The sequence below is a fragment of the Chanodichthys erythropterus genome, chromosome 24 (assembly GCF_024489055.1).
Source record: "Chanodichthys erythropterus isolate Z2021 chromosome 24, ASM2448905v1, whole genome shotgun sequence".
Classification (NCBI taxonomy): Eukaryota; Metazoa; Chordata; class Actinopteri; order Cypriniformes; family Xenocyprididae; genus Chanodichthys; species Chanodichthys erythropterus.
In genome coordinates, this window is record NC_090244.1 from 14,334,370 (window position 1) to 14,353,424 (window position 19,055).

General features: G+C 34.3%; 2 protein-coding genes across 2 annotated transcripts; one reads left to right on the plus strand and one right to left on the minus strand.

Annotated features, from left to right (window-relative positions):
• Positions 1 to 1,683: 1,683 nt before the first annotated feature.
• Positions 1,684 to 11,215, minus strand: fbxl13 (F-box and leucine-rich repeat protein 13). Its single transcript, XM_067379498.1, is given in 21 exon segments — positions 1,684 to 1,811; positions 1,964 to 2,127; positions 2,843 to 2,977; positions 3,084 to 3,167; positions 3,242 to 3,368; positions 3,458 to 3,577; positions 6,066 to 6,228; positions 6,312 to 6,432; positions 6,515 to 6,613; positions 6,723 to 6,852; positions 6,944 to 7,044; positions 7,132 to 7,197; positions 7,199 to 7,417; positions 8,867 to 8,962; positions 9,043 to 9,141; positions 9,226 to 9,335; positions 10,052 to 10,206; positions 10,445 to 10,512; positions 10,614 to 10,698; positions 10,843 to 10,946; positions 11,141 to 11,215. Coding segments are annotated over 21 exon segments (2,400 nt in total). The 3' UTR covers positions 1,684 to 1,732.
• Positions 11,216 to 11,885: 670 nt separating this feature from the next.
• Positions 11,886 to 17,653, plus strand: armc10 (armadillo repeat containing 10). Its single transcript, XM_067379499.1, has 6 exons — positions 11,886 to 12,240; positions 12,431 to 12,576; positions 12,717 to 12,851; positions 14,337 to 14,513; positions 14,588 to 14,659; positions 16,660 to 17,653. Exons 1-6 carry the CDS (start codon positions 11,967 to 11,969, stop codon positions 16,909 to 16,911), a joined length of 1,056 nt encoding a protein of 351 aa, XP_067235600.1. The 5' UTR covers positions 11,886 to 11,966; the 3' UTR covers positions 16,912 to 17,653.
• The last annotated feature ends 1,402 nt before the right edge of the window (positions 17,654 to 19,055 follow it).

Consider the following 19,055-nt stretch of genomic DNA (forward strand, 5'->3'; position numbering starts at 1 on the left):
GACATGGCACCCCAAACCATCACTGACTGTGGAAACTTTACACTGGACCTCAAGCAACGTGGATTGTGTGCCTCTCCTCTCTTCCTCCAGACTCTGGGACCCTGATTTCCAAAGGAAATGCAAAATTTACTTTCATCAGAGAACATAACTTTGGACCACTGAGCAGCAGTCCAGTCCTTTTTGTCTTTAGCCCAGGCGAGACGCTTCTGACGCTGTCTGTTGTTCAAGAGTGGCTTAACACAAGGAATGCGACAGCTGAAACCCATGTCTTGCATACGTCTGTGCGTAGTGGTTCTTGAAGCACTGACTCCAGCTGCAGTCCACTCTTTGTGAATCTCCCCCACATTTTTGAATGGGTTTTGTTTCACAATCCTCTCCAGGGTGCGGTTATCACTATTGCTTATACACTTTTTTTCTACCACATCTTTTCCTTCCCTTCGCCTCTCTATTAATGTGCTTGGACACAGAGCTCTCTGAACAGCCAGCCTCTTTTGCAATGACCTTTTGTGTCTCGCCCTCCTTGTGCAAGGTGTCAATGGTCGTCTTTTGGACAACTGTCAAGTCAGCAGTGTTCCCCATGATTGTGTAGCCTACAGAACTAGACTGAGAGACCATTTAAAGGCCTTTGCAGGTGTTTTGAGTTAATTAGCTGATTAGAGTGTGGCACCAGGTGTCTTCAATATTGAACCTTTTCACAATATTCTAATTTTCTGAGATACTGAATTTGGGATTTTCCTTAGTTGTCAGTTATAATCATCAAAATTAAAAGATATAAACATTTGAAATATATCAGTCTGTGTGTAATGAATGACTATAATATACAAGTTTCACTTTTTGAATTGAATTAGTAAAATAAATCAACTTTTTGAAGATATTCTAATTATATGACCTGTAAATATGTATGTTGTTGGCACACTTTTCATCATTTCAGCATTTTTTATAGCATATCTAACCTTATTTTTAACTAAATAAAAACAGAAGCATCCTGTTATGTTGCAATATTTTATTGTATCAGTAAACTTGGTTTTAATCATAATACATTTAAAGGTGCAGTACTGTAGCATAAGAAATAGAGTTTAAATTAGGCTGTCTAAAGCTTAAAGTTCAAACAATTATTTTAAAGTTTATTTACCATATTGACATCTTAATAAGACATAATAGAATAGAACAGATACTTATTTGAGTTTAGAATATAAGGCAACTAATATTTAGTGAACTGTGATTGACTTTTCCTGTTTTATTTTGTGATTTGATATTAAAATATAAAAAATATATGAAATGAAAAGAAATGTCCCACAGTATCAAGAATCTTAAAATATAAAATACCCAAACAGTAGTAAGAGTTTATAAAATATCCAAAAATACATCAGACAATCCTTATTATAAATAAACAGAGTTTGGTATTTTTCAAACAGATGCCTTATTCTTTGATGAAATATGGCATGGTGCTATCCTGAATTTTCTCATTTTATAAATTAATTTACATTCTAATGTGTTTTTTTCTCTTTTCCCAAAAACTTGACAAAACTATTTTAATACTGATTCCCAACCTTTTTATCTTAGAAAAAGTCCCATGCATCTGTAAGTGCAATTTTCAGTATTTTGTAGAATCAAATATATATATTTTTCTACAAAACAGGAAGTATTGAAGGGTAATGTCTGTAGTGTCCTCATCTTGCTGTCTTTGTTTCTCCAGTTGCTCCATATACAGTATCTCGTCGAGTTGTAGTAATTAATCCAGACTGTAGGGGGCGTCATCGTTACTGTGTTTCCAGTGTTGGACGCGGCGCTGCAGCTTCAGAGCGGCCTGACTGAGATGAGAAAAGTACAAATAATCATTATAATCAATAACATAGGACAATCTCTGCCTAACTATATGAAACTAAATCTTAAGTGTCTCCTATCTGTCCATCAATATGCACTATTGTAAGTGTATTTGTGTTGCCGTCACATCGATTCATACCTGGAGATGTTCTTGCAGTAGAGCATGCTGATGGACCGCAGCTGTGGACAGCAGCACAAGAGTAAGGAAGGTGTGCGGTCAGTCAGGAGAGGACAGCCACTCACGTCCAGCTCTCTCAGGAAGTGACCGGCTCTTGTTAGATACTTCACTGCTGTATCTGTCATCTGGTGTAGCAAAACATAGTTCTTCAGCTGTGATATGTACCCTATTTAGATGCCATATATAGTAGGGTCAAAAGATCTGAGACCACTTTTATTTCAAGGGTAATTTTTCACAGTATAAATTGGGTCCTATATACATGAAAATGTCTAGCGTCCTTTTAAATTTTAGAATAAGTGTCCCTCACACGAGGATGATCATATTTGAGGGTCCATGTGGCATCTAAAAGATTGAAAAACCTGTTCTAATTGAATGCATTTTTTTATTACAAAATATATCATCAACAAAAAAATCTAAGTAAAAGTTTCAAGCATTTAATTATTTGTTTAATGACCTTGAAATATGTCTACTCCTAAAATATATATTTAATACATGTAGTATTTTTTAACATTTTATATTTTCTGGATTTTATTTTATTTTGAATCACTGCATTTATTTTAATTATTCTGGAATTTTGTTTATAACCGTTTTGGATGCAGCCTTCATTTTTAAGTGTTTTAAGTGTTTAATATGTACTTTTCCTATCTGGATTCTTCAGTGTGAACACTAATCATCACACTTATACTACAAAACGGCATAGAATTAGAAAAGTGTATAAGTACGTGAATTGGGACACACCTTTTGTTCATCTGTTAACAGTTAATTGTTTCCTTACTAAGAACCCAGATAATTACTTAGTGCAATTTTTATTCTTTCAAGATTACTGATTTAAAGAAGTACTTTAGGGCATCCAGCTATTCTGACTGTGGCAATGGTCCTGCAGAAGAAGGAAAGGGCTTTGATCGAATGATCAGACAGGCACACGCTGTGACACACATCCAAAAGCTCCAGACGATGACATTGTCGGCAAAACATCTGCACAAAGACAAAATTATACTTTTCCAAAAACAGTAATCAGATTTCAAATACATGGCAAGTCGTAAATGCATGCATAATGGAGTGATAAAAAGGTAAACCAAACCTTTATTCCTTTATCTGTAATGAAAACACACTCAGTTGCGGTCAGTTTTCTCAGACTGTTGTTGGCCCCCAGAACTGCCAGTCCCTGTGAAAGATTAATTTGTAATATAATAACAGCTGTAAAAGGATTATGTGTGATGAATTATATACTAAGTGTACTTTGTCATGTATTTTGCAGCCGGTGATGTCCAGAGAGACCAGAGAAGCACATTTGTCCAGACACTCGAAGCCATTATCTGTCAGGTTCTCACAGAAACACACAGTCAGGTGTGTCAGATTGCTACATCTGGAAATGAATTTTACAATCATAAAGTCTCTGTTTAAGAGGAATTTTATGTGAAAAGAGTGTGTACTGTAAGTGTTAACTGTTTTCACCTCTGAGTTATTCTCTTCAGGGACAGGTCAGTAACTTTTGGGCAGTAGGAAAGATCAAGCTCTCGCAGTTCAACAGCAGATTGTCCTTCAGTGATGTAATGGATTCCCATATCAGTCACCCTAGATCGGGTATAAACGCACAACATAAACTGAATGCAGTTTTATAGAATCTGAAATGCATGTCAAGAATGTAACCAAATATTCAAGACTGGGGCAGCAAAAGTAAAAGTTTAAGTTCGTATGGAAATCCTGAATGGAAAGGTGGAATATTTATTTTAGTGCCTGAGTAGCTTATTTTTTTCTGCTGTATAACAACAAAAAATGGGCAAAAAAAAATCGAAATGTTTTTTCCCCCTAATTTTGAGTAGGCTACATTTTTCCCCTTCTGAATTTTGTGGAGTGTTCCAACCAGACGAGGTACCTTTTCCATGTTAATCAGAGTTTTTGTCCTAACCAGCCGCGACGGCGACACGCGACGATTCTATTTTAGAAACGGTTTCTATTTTTCTGCGACGTCGCGCTGGAACAACAAACACAAAGTGTGGCGATGATAATCTCAGGTACTGTTTATGTGCTTTATTTAATGTTAAAAGCGTGTAATGTGACTTTGAATATCATTTAGTGCTCCCAGCTTTGTAGCCGTACTAACAGCAACAATGGATAATTCACCTCAGATCTTTAAATTAAACAATTCCTGCTGAAAAAACCAGCATATGCTGGTTAAGGTAGGTTTTGGAGCTGGTATGCTGTTTGAGCTGGTTTATGCTGGTCAAGTGCTGGTCTTATCAGCACTGGACCTGCATAGGACCAGCATGGAAACCTACCTTAACCAGCATATGCTGTTTTTTTCAGCAGGAAAATAGAAACAAGAACGTTAAAACTGTGGACAAACAATTGTATTCTATGACAAAGATTGTTTTAATAATGCATTTTTAATATTGTTAAAATGGCGTGTTATTTGTGAATTTGATTATGTAGGCTACTTAACCATTTCCTTGCGAGTGCCTTCAAGATTAAAGGTGCCGAAGAACATGTTTTCAAAAGATGTAATATAAGTCTTAAGTGTCCCCTGAATGTGTCTGTGAAGTTTTAGCTCAAAAAACCCCATAGTTTTTTTTAAATTAATTTTTTTAACTGCCTATCATTATAAATGCGCCGATTCAGGGTACGCGGCGCCTTTAAATCTCGTGCTCCACACCCCAAGAGCTCACGCTTGCCTTAAACACCATAAACAAAGTTCACACAGCTAATATAACCCTCAAAATGGATCTTTAAAAAGTGTTCGTCATGCAACATGTCTAATCGCGTAAGTATAGTATTTATTTGGATGTTTACATTTGATTCTGAATGAGTTTGATAGTGCTTCGTGGCTAAAGCTAACATTACACACTGTTGGAGAGATTTATAAAGAATGAAGTTGTGTTTATACAGACTGCAAGTGTTTAAAAAATGAAAATAACGACAGTCTTGTCTCCGTGAATACAGTAAGAAACGATGGTAACTTTAACCACATTTAACAGTATATTAGCAAAATGCTAACGAAACATTTAGAAAGACAATTTACAAACATCACTAAAGATATCATGATATCATGGATCATGTCAGTTATTATCGCTCCATCTGCCATTTTTCGCTGTTGTTCTTGCTTGCTTACCTAGTCTGATGATTCAGTTCTGCACATCCAGATGTTAATACTGGCTGCCCTTGTGTAATGCATTGAACATGGGCTGGCATATGCAAATATTGGGGGCGTACATATTAATGATCCTGACTGTTACGTAACAGTCGGTGTTATGTTGAGATTCGCCTGTTCCTCGGAGGTCATTTAAACAAATGAGATTTATATAAGAAGGAGGAAACAATTCAGTTTGAGACTCACTGTATGTCATTTCCATGTACTGAACTCTTGTTATTCAACTATGCCGAGGTAAATTAAATTTTTGAATCTAGGGCACCTTTAATCTCTGGTGCAGTGCACTTGCCGCAAGAGCCCGCCCACACACTGTTCTGATTGGCTGTGGTTTTTGATTGATTTTGTTTCATCTCGTAGTCGCGTCTGGTGATGCTGAATCTTATCGCATCGCGTCTGGTAGGTGTGTGTTAAGGCAGGAATGCCTACGCCGATGAACTAGTGGCGACGAAAGCAGACTGCGGGGTTGGCTCACGTCGGCAACGTCTGAGTCCAAAGTTGGTCCTCGTAGGCTTTTTTTCGGGCGATTCGTCATGTGGAATTGGCGTCGGAGCTCGTCGGTCCGTCGGGCCATCTGAACATTCTGATTGGCTGTTCAGCTACTGCCACCTGCTGGTATGGAAAGGCATTTCATCTTACGCAGGCGCAGAACAGACATGCTACTTGGCCGTCGGCTGTCGAGCGTTGGTTTGGTGTGTCAGGGCAACTTTGGACCCAGACACTGCTGAAGTGAGCCAACCCCGCAGTCTGCTTTCGTCGCCACTAGTTCATCTGCGTTGGTTTGGTATGTTCCCACCTTTAAGAGTTTTTGGCCCATTTTTTGTTGTTTCACACCACAGAGGAAAAAAAAAGGTTCTCAAAAAGACACTGTGTTTGCATTTTTCTATATATTCACATAAGTGCAATGGCTTCTCTCACTTGATACACCCTGAGATATTTAGTTTGCACAGTTTAGTCAGACTTCCTAAAGACTTCAAGCTGGCGTCAGTCATGCGAGGACAGTCGGACACATGGACCTCACTGAGTTTTAGAGAGCTCCGGCACAGGGCCTTCAAGCTGCTGTCCGTCATTCGCTCATTACCTGAAATGCAGAACACACAGTTTCTGTTTTACTAATTTAGCATTTCTAGCCATGCCACATTATTTGAACGCACAAATACAAACCTTCCATTTGGATCTTGGTGAGGCTGATCAATTCTGCAATTGTTTTGAATGCCACATCAGATACAAACGGTGAGTCCAATAGGGAAATCACAGTCAGAGAATGACATTTAGACACTAAGACCTTGCAACAAAGAAAACAACAATCACCAATTCAAACTTAGTGTCCAATAGACGTTGTCATATTTTATGAACATAATACATACCTGCACACAGGTGTCTGTGAGGGTGGGAAGGTCATCTAACACAATCTGTTGAAGTGAACTGCAAGCCTCTGCGACATATGTAAATCCATCCACAGATATCTGTAGAGTAGAAAAAATGTTTCTAACATTTATATAATGCAATAAATTTGATCAATCCTTAATCTGATAATATTACTAGTTCTCACATCCTATATGTGTCAACACTAACCTGAGAACAACCGGAGAGGTCTAGATGACTGAGTCTGTGACAGCCTTTCCCTGAGGTCAGATACTGCAGGCCTTTATCAGAGAAACCCATGCAGTATGCCAGATTCAGAGACCGCAGCGTCAGACAGCATCTTTTAAACAACAATCAGTACCAGAATCATAAAAATACAGTTATTTCTGTCATTATGGTTGTGTACTGAGAAACAAGTAAGAAGTTTGTACCTTGAGAGGACTCTTATAGTGGCATTAGTTATATGAGTAAAGGCCAGATTAAGATAGAGGAGAGAGTGACATCCCTCTAAAATCATCTTCATATTTTCATCCTGTCAAGATTGTTTCCAAACAAAACGGTATTAGATTAACCACAAGCAGCAAAACCTATAAACACAATGTGTTTGTGTTCTACTTGCATTAACATTTAGGCATTCACTCAGATTGAGTTCTTGAAGATTTCGGCATTGACCTTTGAAAATAAAACACATGTAAGATCCTTATCATATCATTGATCAAACTGAAGAAAACTGAAGAAGTCATTTTTAAACTGATTAAAGTAAATTTACTGATGCGTCTGAAGCTCAATCCCTGCACCATTGTGCAACCGCACAAGTTTACAGAGATCACATAGACACGATGTGCCCGCAGTATTCTCTCCACAGTCTGATCTGTGATCCAGCTGCTCTCAGAGGAGAAATCAATCTGTGGAAACACATTTTACAGATTATACTGTCTATATACACTTGTGAAAAAGAAGTGCACTTTAGCATACTTTTAAGGGTACTTAAGACAGAAAGTAAGTGGAAACTGAATTAGATGTTTTTTTAGACACTTAATTGAATGTTATTTAAAATTAGATGAAAACGGTACACTATGTAACTTTCGGCCCTCTAGTAATTAAAAAACAAAATTGCATGCATTTTGCGGAAGAACATTTTTTCAGTTGTGCTTTGGCTTTGTGTGAATGTGTGGATGAATATGATTTGTTCTCATAACTAAAAAAAAGAGAAAGATTATCTTACTGCTCATAAAACATGCACTACTAGGGTTAAGAGATATAACCAGTTTGGATGGAAAGGATCTTAAGCTGAAAAGCTGAAGACATTACTGTAGCTTTACCCATTAATGGACATGGTACTTCCTTGAAAATAAATTACAGTACAAGCGCTACAACCCATAATTAAATGACCCTTCACAATAGATGATGCTTTACAATGAACTCTGTTAGAGAGCTATAATTTATCTGTTTAACATAATACTTTACTCACCTATTGAGCAATAAAAACACCATCTCAATGTTGCTTTTACAACCAAAGCCAATGTTGATTCTTGTTTTATTACGACCAAGTAATAAGTGTCAACCTTTCTCGATCTTTGTGACTAACGAACTAACCTATGCCACTCCCACATCATACACAGTAGACGGAGCAACTTTTCTCTATTTATGGACATGATGAGACACGCACAGGCGAGTGACGTACGTATGCAATTTCTCTTTGAAAACCAATATGTCAGGTCTGAAATATAAACGTTATAGGCTTACCACACAAATTTTTGACTCATTATTTAAAAATAGTTAATTTTGAAAATATGTTACATAGTGTACCTTTAAGTAGGATTAAAGTACATCTTTATATGTAAATTCATAATTACATCTTTGAAATATGAAATATGACAAGCAATTTTGGTTAACTAAAATACATATTTAAACTTGTATGTAATGTATGTTTAAATATATTTCTAATTACACATTTGTAATGATGAAATTGCAATTTAGTAGAATGTAAAATTGAATAACACATTACAGTTAAATTTATAATATTTTACATGTGCTTTATTATGTAAGTCAACATCAAAATAAGTGTACTTCGTTAAAGCATGAAAAAATTATAATATGATGTAAAATGTACTTTAAAGTAAAACTTTTAATTTGACATCATTACAAAGTTCCCTTTTTAAAAGTGTACTTAAGTGTATCAAGAAACATAGTCATGAAAGTGCACTATCTTTAAGTACACTTAAGTGGCCTTTTATTTAATTACTAATATTAAGGTTTGGCACACTACAAGTGCACATTCAATACAATTAAGTGCACTTCTTTTTCAGAAGGGTATAGCTGAATTAAAGAGTGTTTAAGTGAGCTGCACTAACCTCAGTCCACAATGAGCTGATTTGAGTGATCGCTTTCCAAGAATGACACACCTGAGCACATTTCAAGAGGTCACGCACACCTAGACTTTGGAAGATCTGCACCAAATTGTTTATTAAAATCACAGTTGACTTGAAGCTAGTTATATAATGGTAACATCACAGAAGTTAAGTGATACCTTAAGAGACAGCTTGTTAGGCAGCAGTGATAGTCTGTCCTGTCCATTGCCCTGTGGTATCTCTGAGTTCAGACTTTCTTGAATCTCTCTCTCTAGCCTCTGAACATACAGACATACATAATACCTAAATATCTTATATTAAATGCATTTGTGTTTCACACACATTTTAATTTGAAAAACTACCTTAAAATATTCCTTTGTTCTTTTAGCGTCATGTACAACATGACGCCAACTCATTATGATGTTTCTGCAGTGAACAGACTCCTGCGCTTTCTGTAGTTTCCTCACAGCATCTGGATAACATAATGCCTTCATATGTTACAATGTTACAATAAAGTGTTGGTGGTAATGCAACATGTAATCAGATTACTTTTTTCAAGTAACTAGTAAAGTAACGCATTACTTTTACATTTACAACAAAATATCTGAGTTACTTTTTTTTTAAAAAAAAGTAACGCAAGTTACTTTGTTTTCCCATTTATCGACTGACTCCTCTCCTGTCATCATATTGAGAGAAATCGGGAAATTGTGTTGTGTGCGCTGTGTGAACATGATAATTCTAGACTAGTTCTATACTAAATGTGTTTTATTCTTCTGTATTACAGAATAACACGGCTAAAAGGCTTGTTTGTTTGAGCTGCGCCCTCTACTGTACAGGTGTGAATTTGCATTTCCTTCAGCCTGAGGCTTATTTATTCCACTTTTGGTGTGAAAGGGCCTTTATATTTGCCAAAAATAGAACTTTTTTTGTTGTTATAAAAACAAACAAACAGCCCAGCCCGAAAGACATAATGTAACATAATGCATAACTTTCCATAAAAAGTAACTAAGTAACGTAATTAGTTACTTTTTTAGAGAGTAACCGAATATTGTAATGCATTACTTTTAAAAGTAACTTCCCCCAAGACTGGTAACATTATTAATAGAGAACAAATGGTGTTTAAATTTAATAGCTGGATTTCCTAAATATTCCAACTTTGAATTCCATGTAACCTGATGTAATACGTACCATTCTGCCTGTTTTTGCGAAAGCAAACCCACGCGGTCCACTTGATGAAAGCCAGTTTTATCCCTCTCTGTGTGTGATACAGCTTAGCCTCTTCCATTCTCTCTAGGAGCCTGGCAGCTTTCATTTTCTTCTTCGAAATATAACTCTTCCAACCCCTTTAACATGAGAAGACAGACATTAACCTAGACAGTCCCAGAGTTTTTATACACTCTTAAAAACTAAGGTTCTTTATTGTGTTTCCATTAAGAATCTTTACCATCCCACTGCAGAAAAAGGTTCTTTAAGGGTTCTTTAGATTTTTAAATTGATTCTTTTATGGCATCACTGTGAAGCAAAGCAGGTTTTGTTTGCTGTTGTGGCTCTTTAGCTTATATACAGTTTTTTGACACTCACATGAAGCACATTTTGGTCAGGTTGGCTCGATAATATGAGAAAGCTTTCTCCAACGAATGTGACAGAAACTGTGAGAGGGGAAAAAATGAATAACTTAGTTTAATGGATGTGTGATAGCGCAACCCAATTCACTCTGAATAAAGAATATATGAAGATAAATGAGATTTACCAGGCTGTCTTCTGAATTTCCAAAAATACCATACACAATGTTTCCTGCCAGTGAGATTTGTTTGTCTTTGTCAATAAATGTGTGCCTAAAGTATTCAGAAACAATTTACATTTTAGAACTATTATAGTAGTATTAAAACTACTGTTTAAAGCTTATAAACTTGAATTTACATCTCAGTCATCATTTCTTTTCTAATGTCACAAATTATACACAAGCCCACATACAGTACCAGCAAATCTCAAAATCCTGATCCTCTAGAATTGATCGGATCTTCTCTTCTATAAAGTGCAAAGGATCTTCAGGGCATGAGACACATATCCCAGCAAGCAAAGCCTATTGAAATGCAAAATAAATAAATAAACATATAGCATTAGCTTAATAATCCTTTAAACTAATAGTATTTATTTAAAGCAATATATATATTTAACATTATTAATAACATGTTATAAACAAATGAATCTGATTCTGTTCAGTTACACTATTTACTTGACTGACTCAATTATTGACTTAGTAGATCATTAAATCACCTTGTAAATCTGAGGAAGTGAATGTTTAATAATGTAGTCTCTCAAAATTGGATCTGAATCTTGCAAAGAAGTCATCATAAAAACGATGGTGAAGTGGTAGATTAATGATTTCCCGCAGGTAGTGAAACAATAACCTGAGACACCTGTAGCTTCTGTCAATATTTACATTCATGTTGCTTGGTGACCTGAGCAAGTGGTTGGTCAGATGAAATAATGGATATATATATACAAAATTTCATAATATAGGCTAATTATATGGCCAAATATATGTAGCTTACAACAGTGATATATAAACTAAATAAATTTTACATTTACATTTATTCCCTTTAATGCATGCAGACAGAATTGAAGTTGAAGTAGTGTTATGTCTGTTTTTAATGATTTCAAGCATTTGAAGATTTAAGAGTGAATGTTTGGGGCTTAAATAGAACATTCTGGGAAATGTTGTTCTGATATATACACACACACACACACACACACACACACACATACATACATTAACGTACATACATAAAACACATTTGTATATGTGTGTGTGTGTGTGTAAAAAAATGTGATTTGTTCTCTTCAAAAAATTAGTTCAAAAACACTAACATTGTTCACGAACGCTCGCTCAACTAAAATGTATTATTGAATGATTATAATTATAATAATATGTATATTTAAACCAAAGTCATTCATGAACGCAACTCCGCGAAACGTGTTGGTCGTCCACTGATGCAATAGGGCGGCAACGTGCAGAGGAAACCGTCAGTGACGAGTATATGATCAGGAAGTATGTACGTCTTTATTTATCCTGTCGGAAGAGAACCATGTGTTAATATTTATGTATGAAATCTGCGCATATCGCAGAATGGGAGATGACAATGTCATAGCCCGGCTCGGCAGCATGAAGGCTCTGTTGGGGATTGTAGCAGGAGCTGGAGCCTCCTATGGGATTTACAAACTAGTCTTTGGTCGTGTAGGAGATGGAGGAGTAAACAGAAGAAAGTCTGCGAAAAGTGTGACTATTCAGCCTGGGAGCTTAATGGCCAAAGTATCTGGATTTAAAGTTGTCAGTAAGAGTGACAATCTGGATCCGTCTGCGGAGACTGAATCTAGTAAGTGACATTCAAATGTTTTTTATGAGAAAGTAAACATTGACACCTCTATATAAGTTTATAGTAATTTTTTTTTTAATCAAACACATTGTATTGATTAAATATGGGGAGTTTGTTAATTTTTGTGTCTTAGGTTCTGGATCTTTTCACACAAACCTTTTCTTTGTTGTTGTTTTTTTCTTCTCATAAGGTGATATTCACTCAAAATCTGCTGCCAGCCTGGAGCCTCGACATCTGAGCATGCTTCTCTCCCTTCTGCAGAGCAGCCCAAACCCAGAAGAGAGGAGAAATGTTCTCGTAACCTTAGGAAACGCTGCTGCCTTTACTGTAAACCAGGTCAGCGAATTGTGTGGCTTCTGGACACTGTGCATTACGCGTACTTGGTTAATTTGTTTTGACTTGAAGTAGAGTAAAGAACCTCTCACTTTGCAGTTGACGTATCATGTTTACCATAATGATTTGCTTTTCTTATTCAGGATCTTCTGCGAGAATTTGGAGGTCTTCACATCATAGCAGGATTCCTCTCAGACCCTTCATCTGAGATCCGGGTTCAGACTTTAAACGCTCTGAACAACTTAAGCATGAATATCTGCAATCAAGAGCAGCTGAAGGTATGCAAAAACTGTATAGATTATATATATATATTTATTTATATATATATATATATATATATATATATATATATATATATATATATATATATATATATATATAACTTATATATATATTATATGATATATGATATAATTTATTTTTTTAGTACATGCCTATTGGTTTTGAATCTGTGTTGTTGTTTTTTGATAATTAAAATAAAACTGAAATAAAATATAAATGAAAAATGAAAGTCTTAAATAAAACAAATGCCTTGGCAACTAACTTAAACACATTAAAGTGATAAAATTACTAAAAGTAAAATATAAATAAATTAAAGTATAGAAATTTGTGCTGTCAAATCGATTAATTTGCATCTAATATATAAGTTTGAAACTTTTGTGTTTCAATTAATGTGCAATTAATCACGATTAAAAGTTTCAAACTTATATATTGGATGTGATTAATCGTAATTTAAAAGTTTCAAGCTTATATTTTAGATGCGATTAATCATGATTAAAAGTTTCAAACTTATATATTGGATGTGATTAATCGTGATTAAAAGTTTAAAACATATATTAGATGTGATTAATCATGATTAAAAGTTTCAAACTTATATATTGGATGTGATTAATCTTGATTAAAAGTTTCAAACTTATATATTGGATGTGATTAATCGTGATTAAAAGTTTCAATCTTATATTTTAGATGCGATTAATCATGATTAAAAGTTTCAAACTTATATATTGGATGTGATTAATCGTGATTAAAAGTTTAAAACATATTAGATGTGATTAATCATGATTAAAAGTTTCAAACTTATATATTGGATGTGATTAATCTTGATTAAAAGTTTCAAACTTATATATTGGATGTGATTAATCGTGATTAAAAGTTTCAAGCTTATATTTTAGATGCGATTAATCATGATTAAAAGTTTCAAACTTATATATTGGATGTGATTAATCGTGATTAAAAGTTTAAAACATATATTAGATGTGATTAATCATGATTAAAAGTTTCAAACTTATATATTGGATGTGATTAATCTTGATTAAAAGTTTAAAACTTATATATTGGATGTGATTTATTGTGATTAAAAGTTTAAAACATATATATTAGATGCAATTAATCGTGATTAAAAGTTTCAAACTTATATATTAGATGCAATTAATCATGATTAAAAGTTTCAAACTTATATATTGGATGTGATTAATCGTGATTAAAAGTATAAAACATATTAGATGATTAATCTATTTGACAGCACTAATAGAAATATAGAAAAAAGTTAATAAAAATATGAGGGGGGGGCTTTTTTAAAGAAATTTAAAATAGTAAAAGAAAAGCTAATAAAAAAAAATAAATAAATAAATATATATATATATATATATATATATATATATATATATATATATAAATTACTATAATGCGATATAAATAATACTAAAACACCATGTTCTCTCATTGATACTATGGTTACACACGTCTCTGTTGTTGTTGTTCAGATATATATCCCGTCAGTGATGCAGCTGATTGAGATGTCACCTGTGAACTCTGACCTTCAGCTGGCAGCGCTCCGATTACTCACTAATCTGTCCGTCACCGATAACCACCAGCATCTGATGAAGAATTCTATTACACTCCTCCTATCGCTCCTCGTAGTGAGCAATGAAGTCCTACAGGTGATTTTGGAGTAATGTATTGAATGATATGTGTGCACAATCAGATTTGTTGAATATTTAATCTGTTCCTGCAGATCCAAGTCCTGAAGGTCCTAGTAAATCTTTCCTCCAATCCAGATTTGATGGACGATATTGTGCAAGCTCAGGTGAAGTAATATGTCATTTATGGTTGCTGCTGTAATGCTTTCCGCTTTTTGTTGGTGAAATCCAGTGCAATGAATTTTCTCTCATGCAAACACAATATGATTATAAATAGATAAACCTATAAATAATCGCCTTGGTTGCTGGGTGTCCTAGTTTGTCTCATTGGCTGCTGTTGATGCCTATATCTATTTTAAGACCACTCTGTGGCCATGATTTAGTTTAGAGCTGCACGATTTGGGGGAAAATATCTAAAGAAAAAGCTCAAGGTTTGATGTGCTTGTTTGAAGGGCTTAATAAAATGGCCAAAGAGTTGTGATTATATATCAAGTAGGGCTGAAAGGTCGTGTTTATTTAATAAAGCACTGTCAATTGTGATAAATCGTCCTGGTGTTATGGACATCGCCATCTTTGATACTGTCGCTATTGTGAGTTTGAATGCTGTTCGATCATACGGATATGTATCCAAGCAGCTAATTTAATCTGCTGAATGAACAAAACATTTCAAGACTCGGCAAACAAATGCTGTTGTTGACAAACACCATCAGGAAAAATTTCTGATAGATACCTTTTATTTCTTATTTTTTATGTTGGGAATTTTTTATTTGTAAAGTAAGTATTAGAAAAGGTTTGAATAAAATGTTGAAAGATTAATCGGAGAAGTTACTATTATTATTTCTTGGCAAGTTAATTAAAGGATTAATCAACCAATCTGAAAATAATAAAATAATAAAAAAGTTGATCGACTAATCGGGGGGAAAATAATCAATAAAAAAGATATTTTTTATGATTATAATTATTACTAAATAAAAATATTAAACTAAACAAGAAATATTTTAATTGTTTTAGAAAAGTTGAAAGATTAATGGCAGAAGTTACTGTTATTATTTATTGGCAAGTTTAGTAAATGATTAATAAACTAATCAATCAATAGATTAATCACAAAATAGTTGATAGATGAATCAATTAATCGGAAAAATAATCAATAGAAAAATATTAATTTATGATTAGAATTATTACTAAATAAAAATATTTAACTAAGAAATATATATTTTTTTTAAAGAAATGTTTAAAGATTAATGGCAGAAGTTATCGTTATTATTTATTGGCAAGTTAACTAAATAATTATCAAAATAATCAATAGATTAATCACAAAATAGTTGATAAATTAATCAATCAGAAAAATAATCAATAGAAAAAAGTTTTTTATGATTTATAATTATTACTAAATAAAAATATTAAACTAAATAAGAAATATTTTAACGTTTTAAGAAATGTTGAAAGATTAATGGCAGAAGTTACTGTTATTATTTATTGGCAAGTTTAGTGAATGATTAATAATCTAATCAATCAATCAATAAATAGATTAATCGCAAAATATTTGATTGATTGATTAATCTTAAATTCAATAGAAAATATTATTTTTATGATTATAATTATTAAATTATTATAATTATTAAAAAATTAAACAATAAGAAATGGTTCAATATTTTAAGAAATATAACAAATATTTTAAAATAAGAAATAAAAATTGAGTATTAAGTTGGGTATGGCTTTTTTATTTTCTTAATTTTCAAGTGTATTTTTTAAGATTAGTTTTTTTGGCGTTTTTGCCTTTATTGCGATAAGACAGTATTCAGACAGGAAGCAAAGTGGGAGAGAGAGGGGGGCGGGAAAGGGAAAGGACCGTGAACCAGGACTTGAACTCGGGTCGCCCGAAGCACATCGGTGCTACATGACTCATTTATTTTCAAATGTTAAACCATCGTTAAACTTTTGTTTAGGTGGAAAACGACAGGAAGTGCTTCACTTTGAACCATGCATATATTAATTTTTAATTAAATGACAGTCTTTATGATTTGATAATCACACTAAGCTTTATCGCGATTCCGGTTTTATTTTGATTAATCGCGCAAGCGCAGCCCTAGTTTATTTCTTCTTTTAATTCTAAGAGCTTTCATGTATTTGCACGCACTCATCCAGTAACTTGTAAATCTGTTCACAGGCTCCAGCCTCCTTGATTTTGTTGTTTGACAGCTGCACAAGCACATCTGTTCTTCTCCGCCTGTTGTTTTTTGTGGGGAACCTGCGTGCGTGGAGACCCTCCGCACAGGTAGCTGAAGCTCTGAGGACGAGGCAGGACTCTCTGTACTGTGTTCTACTGGACAGCTCCTCTCAGCTGCACCGTAAGCTGCCCCTGCTGCTCTCCCATCCAGATGAGGAGGTGAAGACGCAGGTGGCCAGACTCCTCACATAACCTTACAGAATACTTCTTACCAAATATACCTGTCCTTCTATGTGTAGAAGGTGACACAAGCTTGTTCACCTACTGAAACGTTCGGGCTCAGCATTAACAACCTAGCATTAATTCCTGAGTGGAGCAGTGTTGATATCCAGCAGGTGATCCACTTGGTTGGCTGTCAGTATCCTTTCAAAATGTTGGAAAATGGACAAGAAATGACTCCCTCAGGTGTTTTGAGAGATCTTTGTTCATAAAATAGACATTTGTGAACACCACAAATCTCCTTTGAGAACATCTCAACTGCCAATCTTTTACTTGCCAAGTAAATGCATCTTACGAGCTTGCAGATATTTTCTCAGACCACACTAAGTGCTTTGGATACCCAGACTAGTGGTGGAAAGGACTCTTGTAACATCTTTGCATGTGTTTAGAAATGTTAATGCCTTGAAAAATAAGTGTTTCTTCAGTGCTGCATAAAGCAAGTGAAGTTTACCACTGAACAAAGATTATTCAGGTTATGCTGAGGTAGTAAAATCCAGGAACCCTATTTTTCCAGAAAATATGCATTGATTGTACTGTGATTTTGTTTTCTGATGTTTAATGATGAGATTAACATATTTAATAAAAATGATTTCATGTTTTAAGGCAATTATAAAAACATTGTTTGCTTGACAGTTTGACATTATTTTGGAATGCTTTCTGGTTTTTATGTCAGGTTTGTGAAAATTCTTTAAAATAAATATTTAAGTTTTAATAACTTTTGTTTATTGAATTTGTGCTTCTGAAGACCAACTGCATATATTCACATTTGTTTTAAATGCAATGCAGAGAATTAACTTTCATACACTCTTGAATTGCAGCTGAGTTTGCGAACTACATTTCCCACTAATCTTAGCGATTCATCCAGGGTTGCCATGTCTGCTTATTATAAGCAAGTTTGTGCCGTTTTTTGTTTTTTTTTTTACATTTATTTCCCACCATAGCATAATAAAGTATGACAGCTTCGTTATGTCACATAACAAGGTTCATCTGTCTTTGTCAGTAATTCTGGCTTGCGCTGATACTAAATTTTTCTAGGAGCTTGAGCGCTATCTGTTTTTTAGTATTTCGAATCGTATAAGAGTGTTCAGAAATATGGAAGCTTGTTTCTGCCACAGAAAGTAAAAAAGGTACAGTTGTAAGAAAAGTATGTGAACTACTTGCAGAATCTGTGAAAATGTGAAAAAATGTAACAAAATAAGAGGAATAATAAAAATTGCATGTTATTTTTTGTTTAGTACTGTCCTGAGTAAGATATTTTATATAAAAGATGTTTACATATAGTCCACAAGAAAAAAAAAAAGCAGAATTTATTCAAATGGCCCTATTCAAAAGTATGTGAACCATTGATTCTCAATACTGTGTGTGGTTACCTGGATGATCTATGACTGTTTTTATGTTTTGTGATGGTTGTTCATGAGTCTCTTGTTTGTCCTGAGCAGTTAAACTGAGCTCTGTTCTTCAGAAAAATCAGATTCATCAGTTTTTAAGCATTTTTTGCATATTTGAACCCTTTCCAGCAGTGACTGAATGATTTTCAGATCCATTTTATCACACAGAGGACAACTGAGGTACTCAAACACAACTATTAATAAAGGTTCAAACATTCACTGATGCTCCAGAAGGAAACACGATGCATTAAGAGCCGAGGGGTGAAAACTTTTGAATTTGAATATTGTACTTATTTTTTTCTACCGGGAAACATGCAAGTATCTTCTGTTGCTTCCGGAGGGCAGTACTAAATGAAAAGCAATGATATTTCAATAAAATAAGAAAAATTTGGACATCTTAATCCTGTTCAAAAGTTTTCACCCCCCAACTCTTAATGCATTGTGTTTCCTTCTGGAGCATCAGTGAATGTTTGAACCTTATTTAATGGTTGTGTTTGAGTCCCTCAGTTGTCCTCAGTGTGATAAAATGGATTTGAAAATCATACAGTCACTGCTGGAAAGGGTTCAAATATGCAAAACATGCTGGAAAACCAAAGAATCTGCAGGACCTGGAAGATTTTCTGAAGAACAAAGCTCAGTTTAACTGCTCAGAACAAACAAGGGACTCATGAAAAACCATCACAAAACATAAAAACAGTTGAAGATCATCCAGGTATTCATCCACACAAT

What these genes read in the sequence shown, in the direction of transcription:
- armc10 (XM_067379499.1), top strand. Translation starts at nt 11,967, where the DNA reads ATGTATGAAATCTGCGCATATCGCAGAATGGGAGATGACAATGTCATA. An exon ending in GTCTGCGGAGACTGAATCTA is followed by an intron (nt 12,241 to 12,430) that starts GTAAGTGACATT and finishes TCTTCTCATAAG; the next exon opens with GTGATATTCACTCAAAATCT. An exon ending in GCAATCAAGAGCAGCTGAAG is followed by an intron (nt 12,852 to 14,336) that starts GTATGCAAAAAC and finishes GTTGTTGTTCAG; the next exon opens with ATATATATCCCGTCAGTGAT.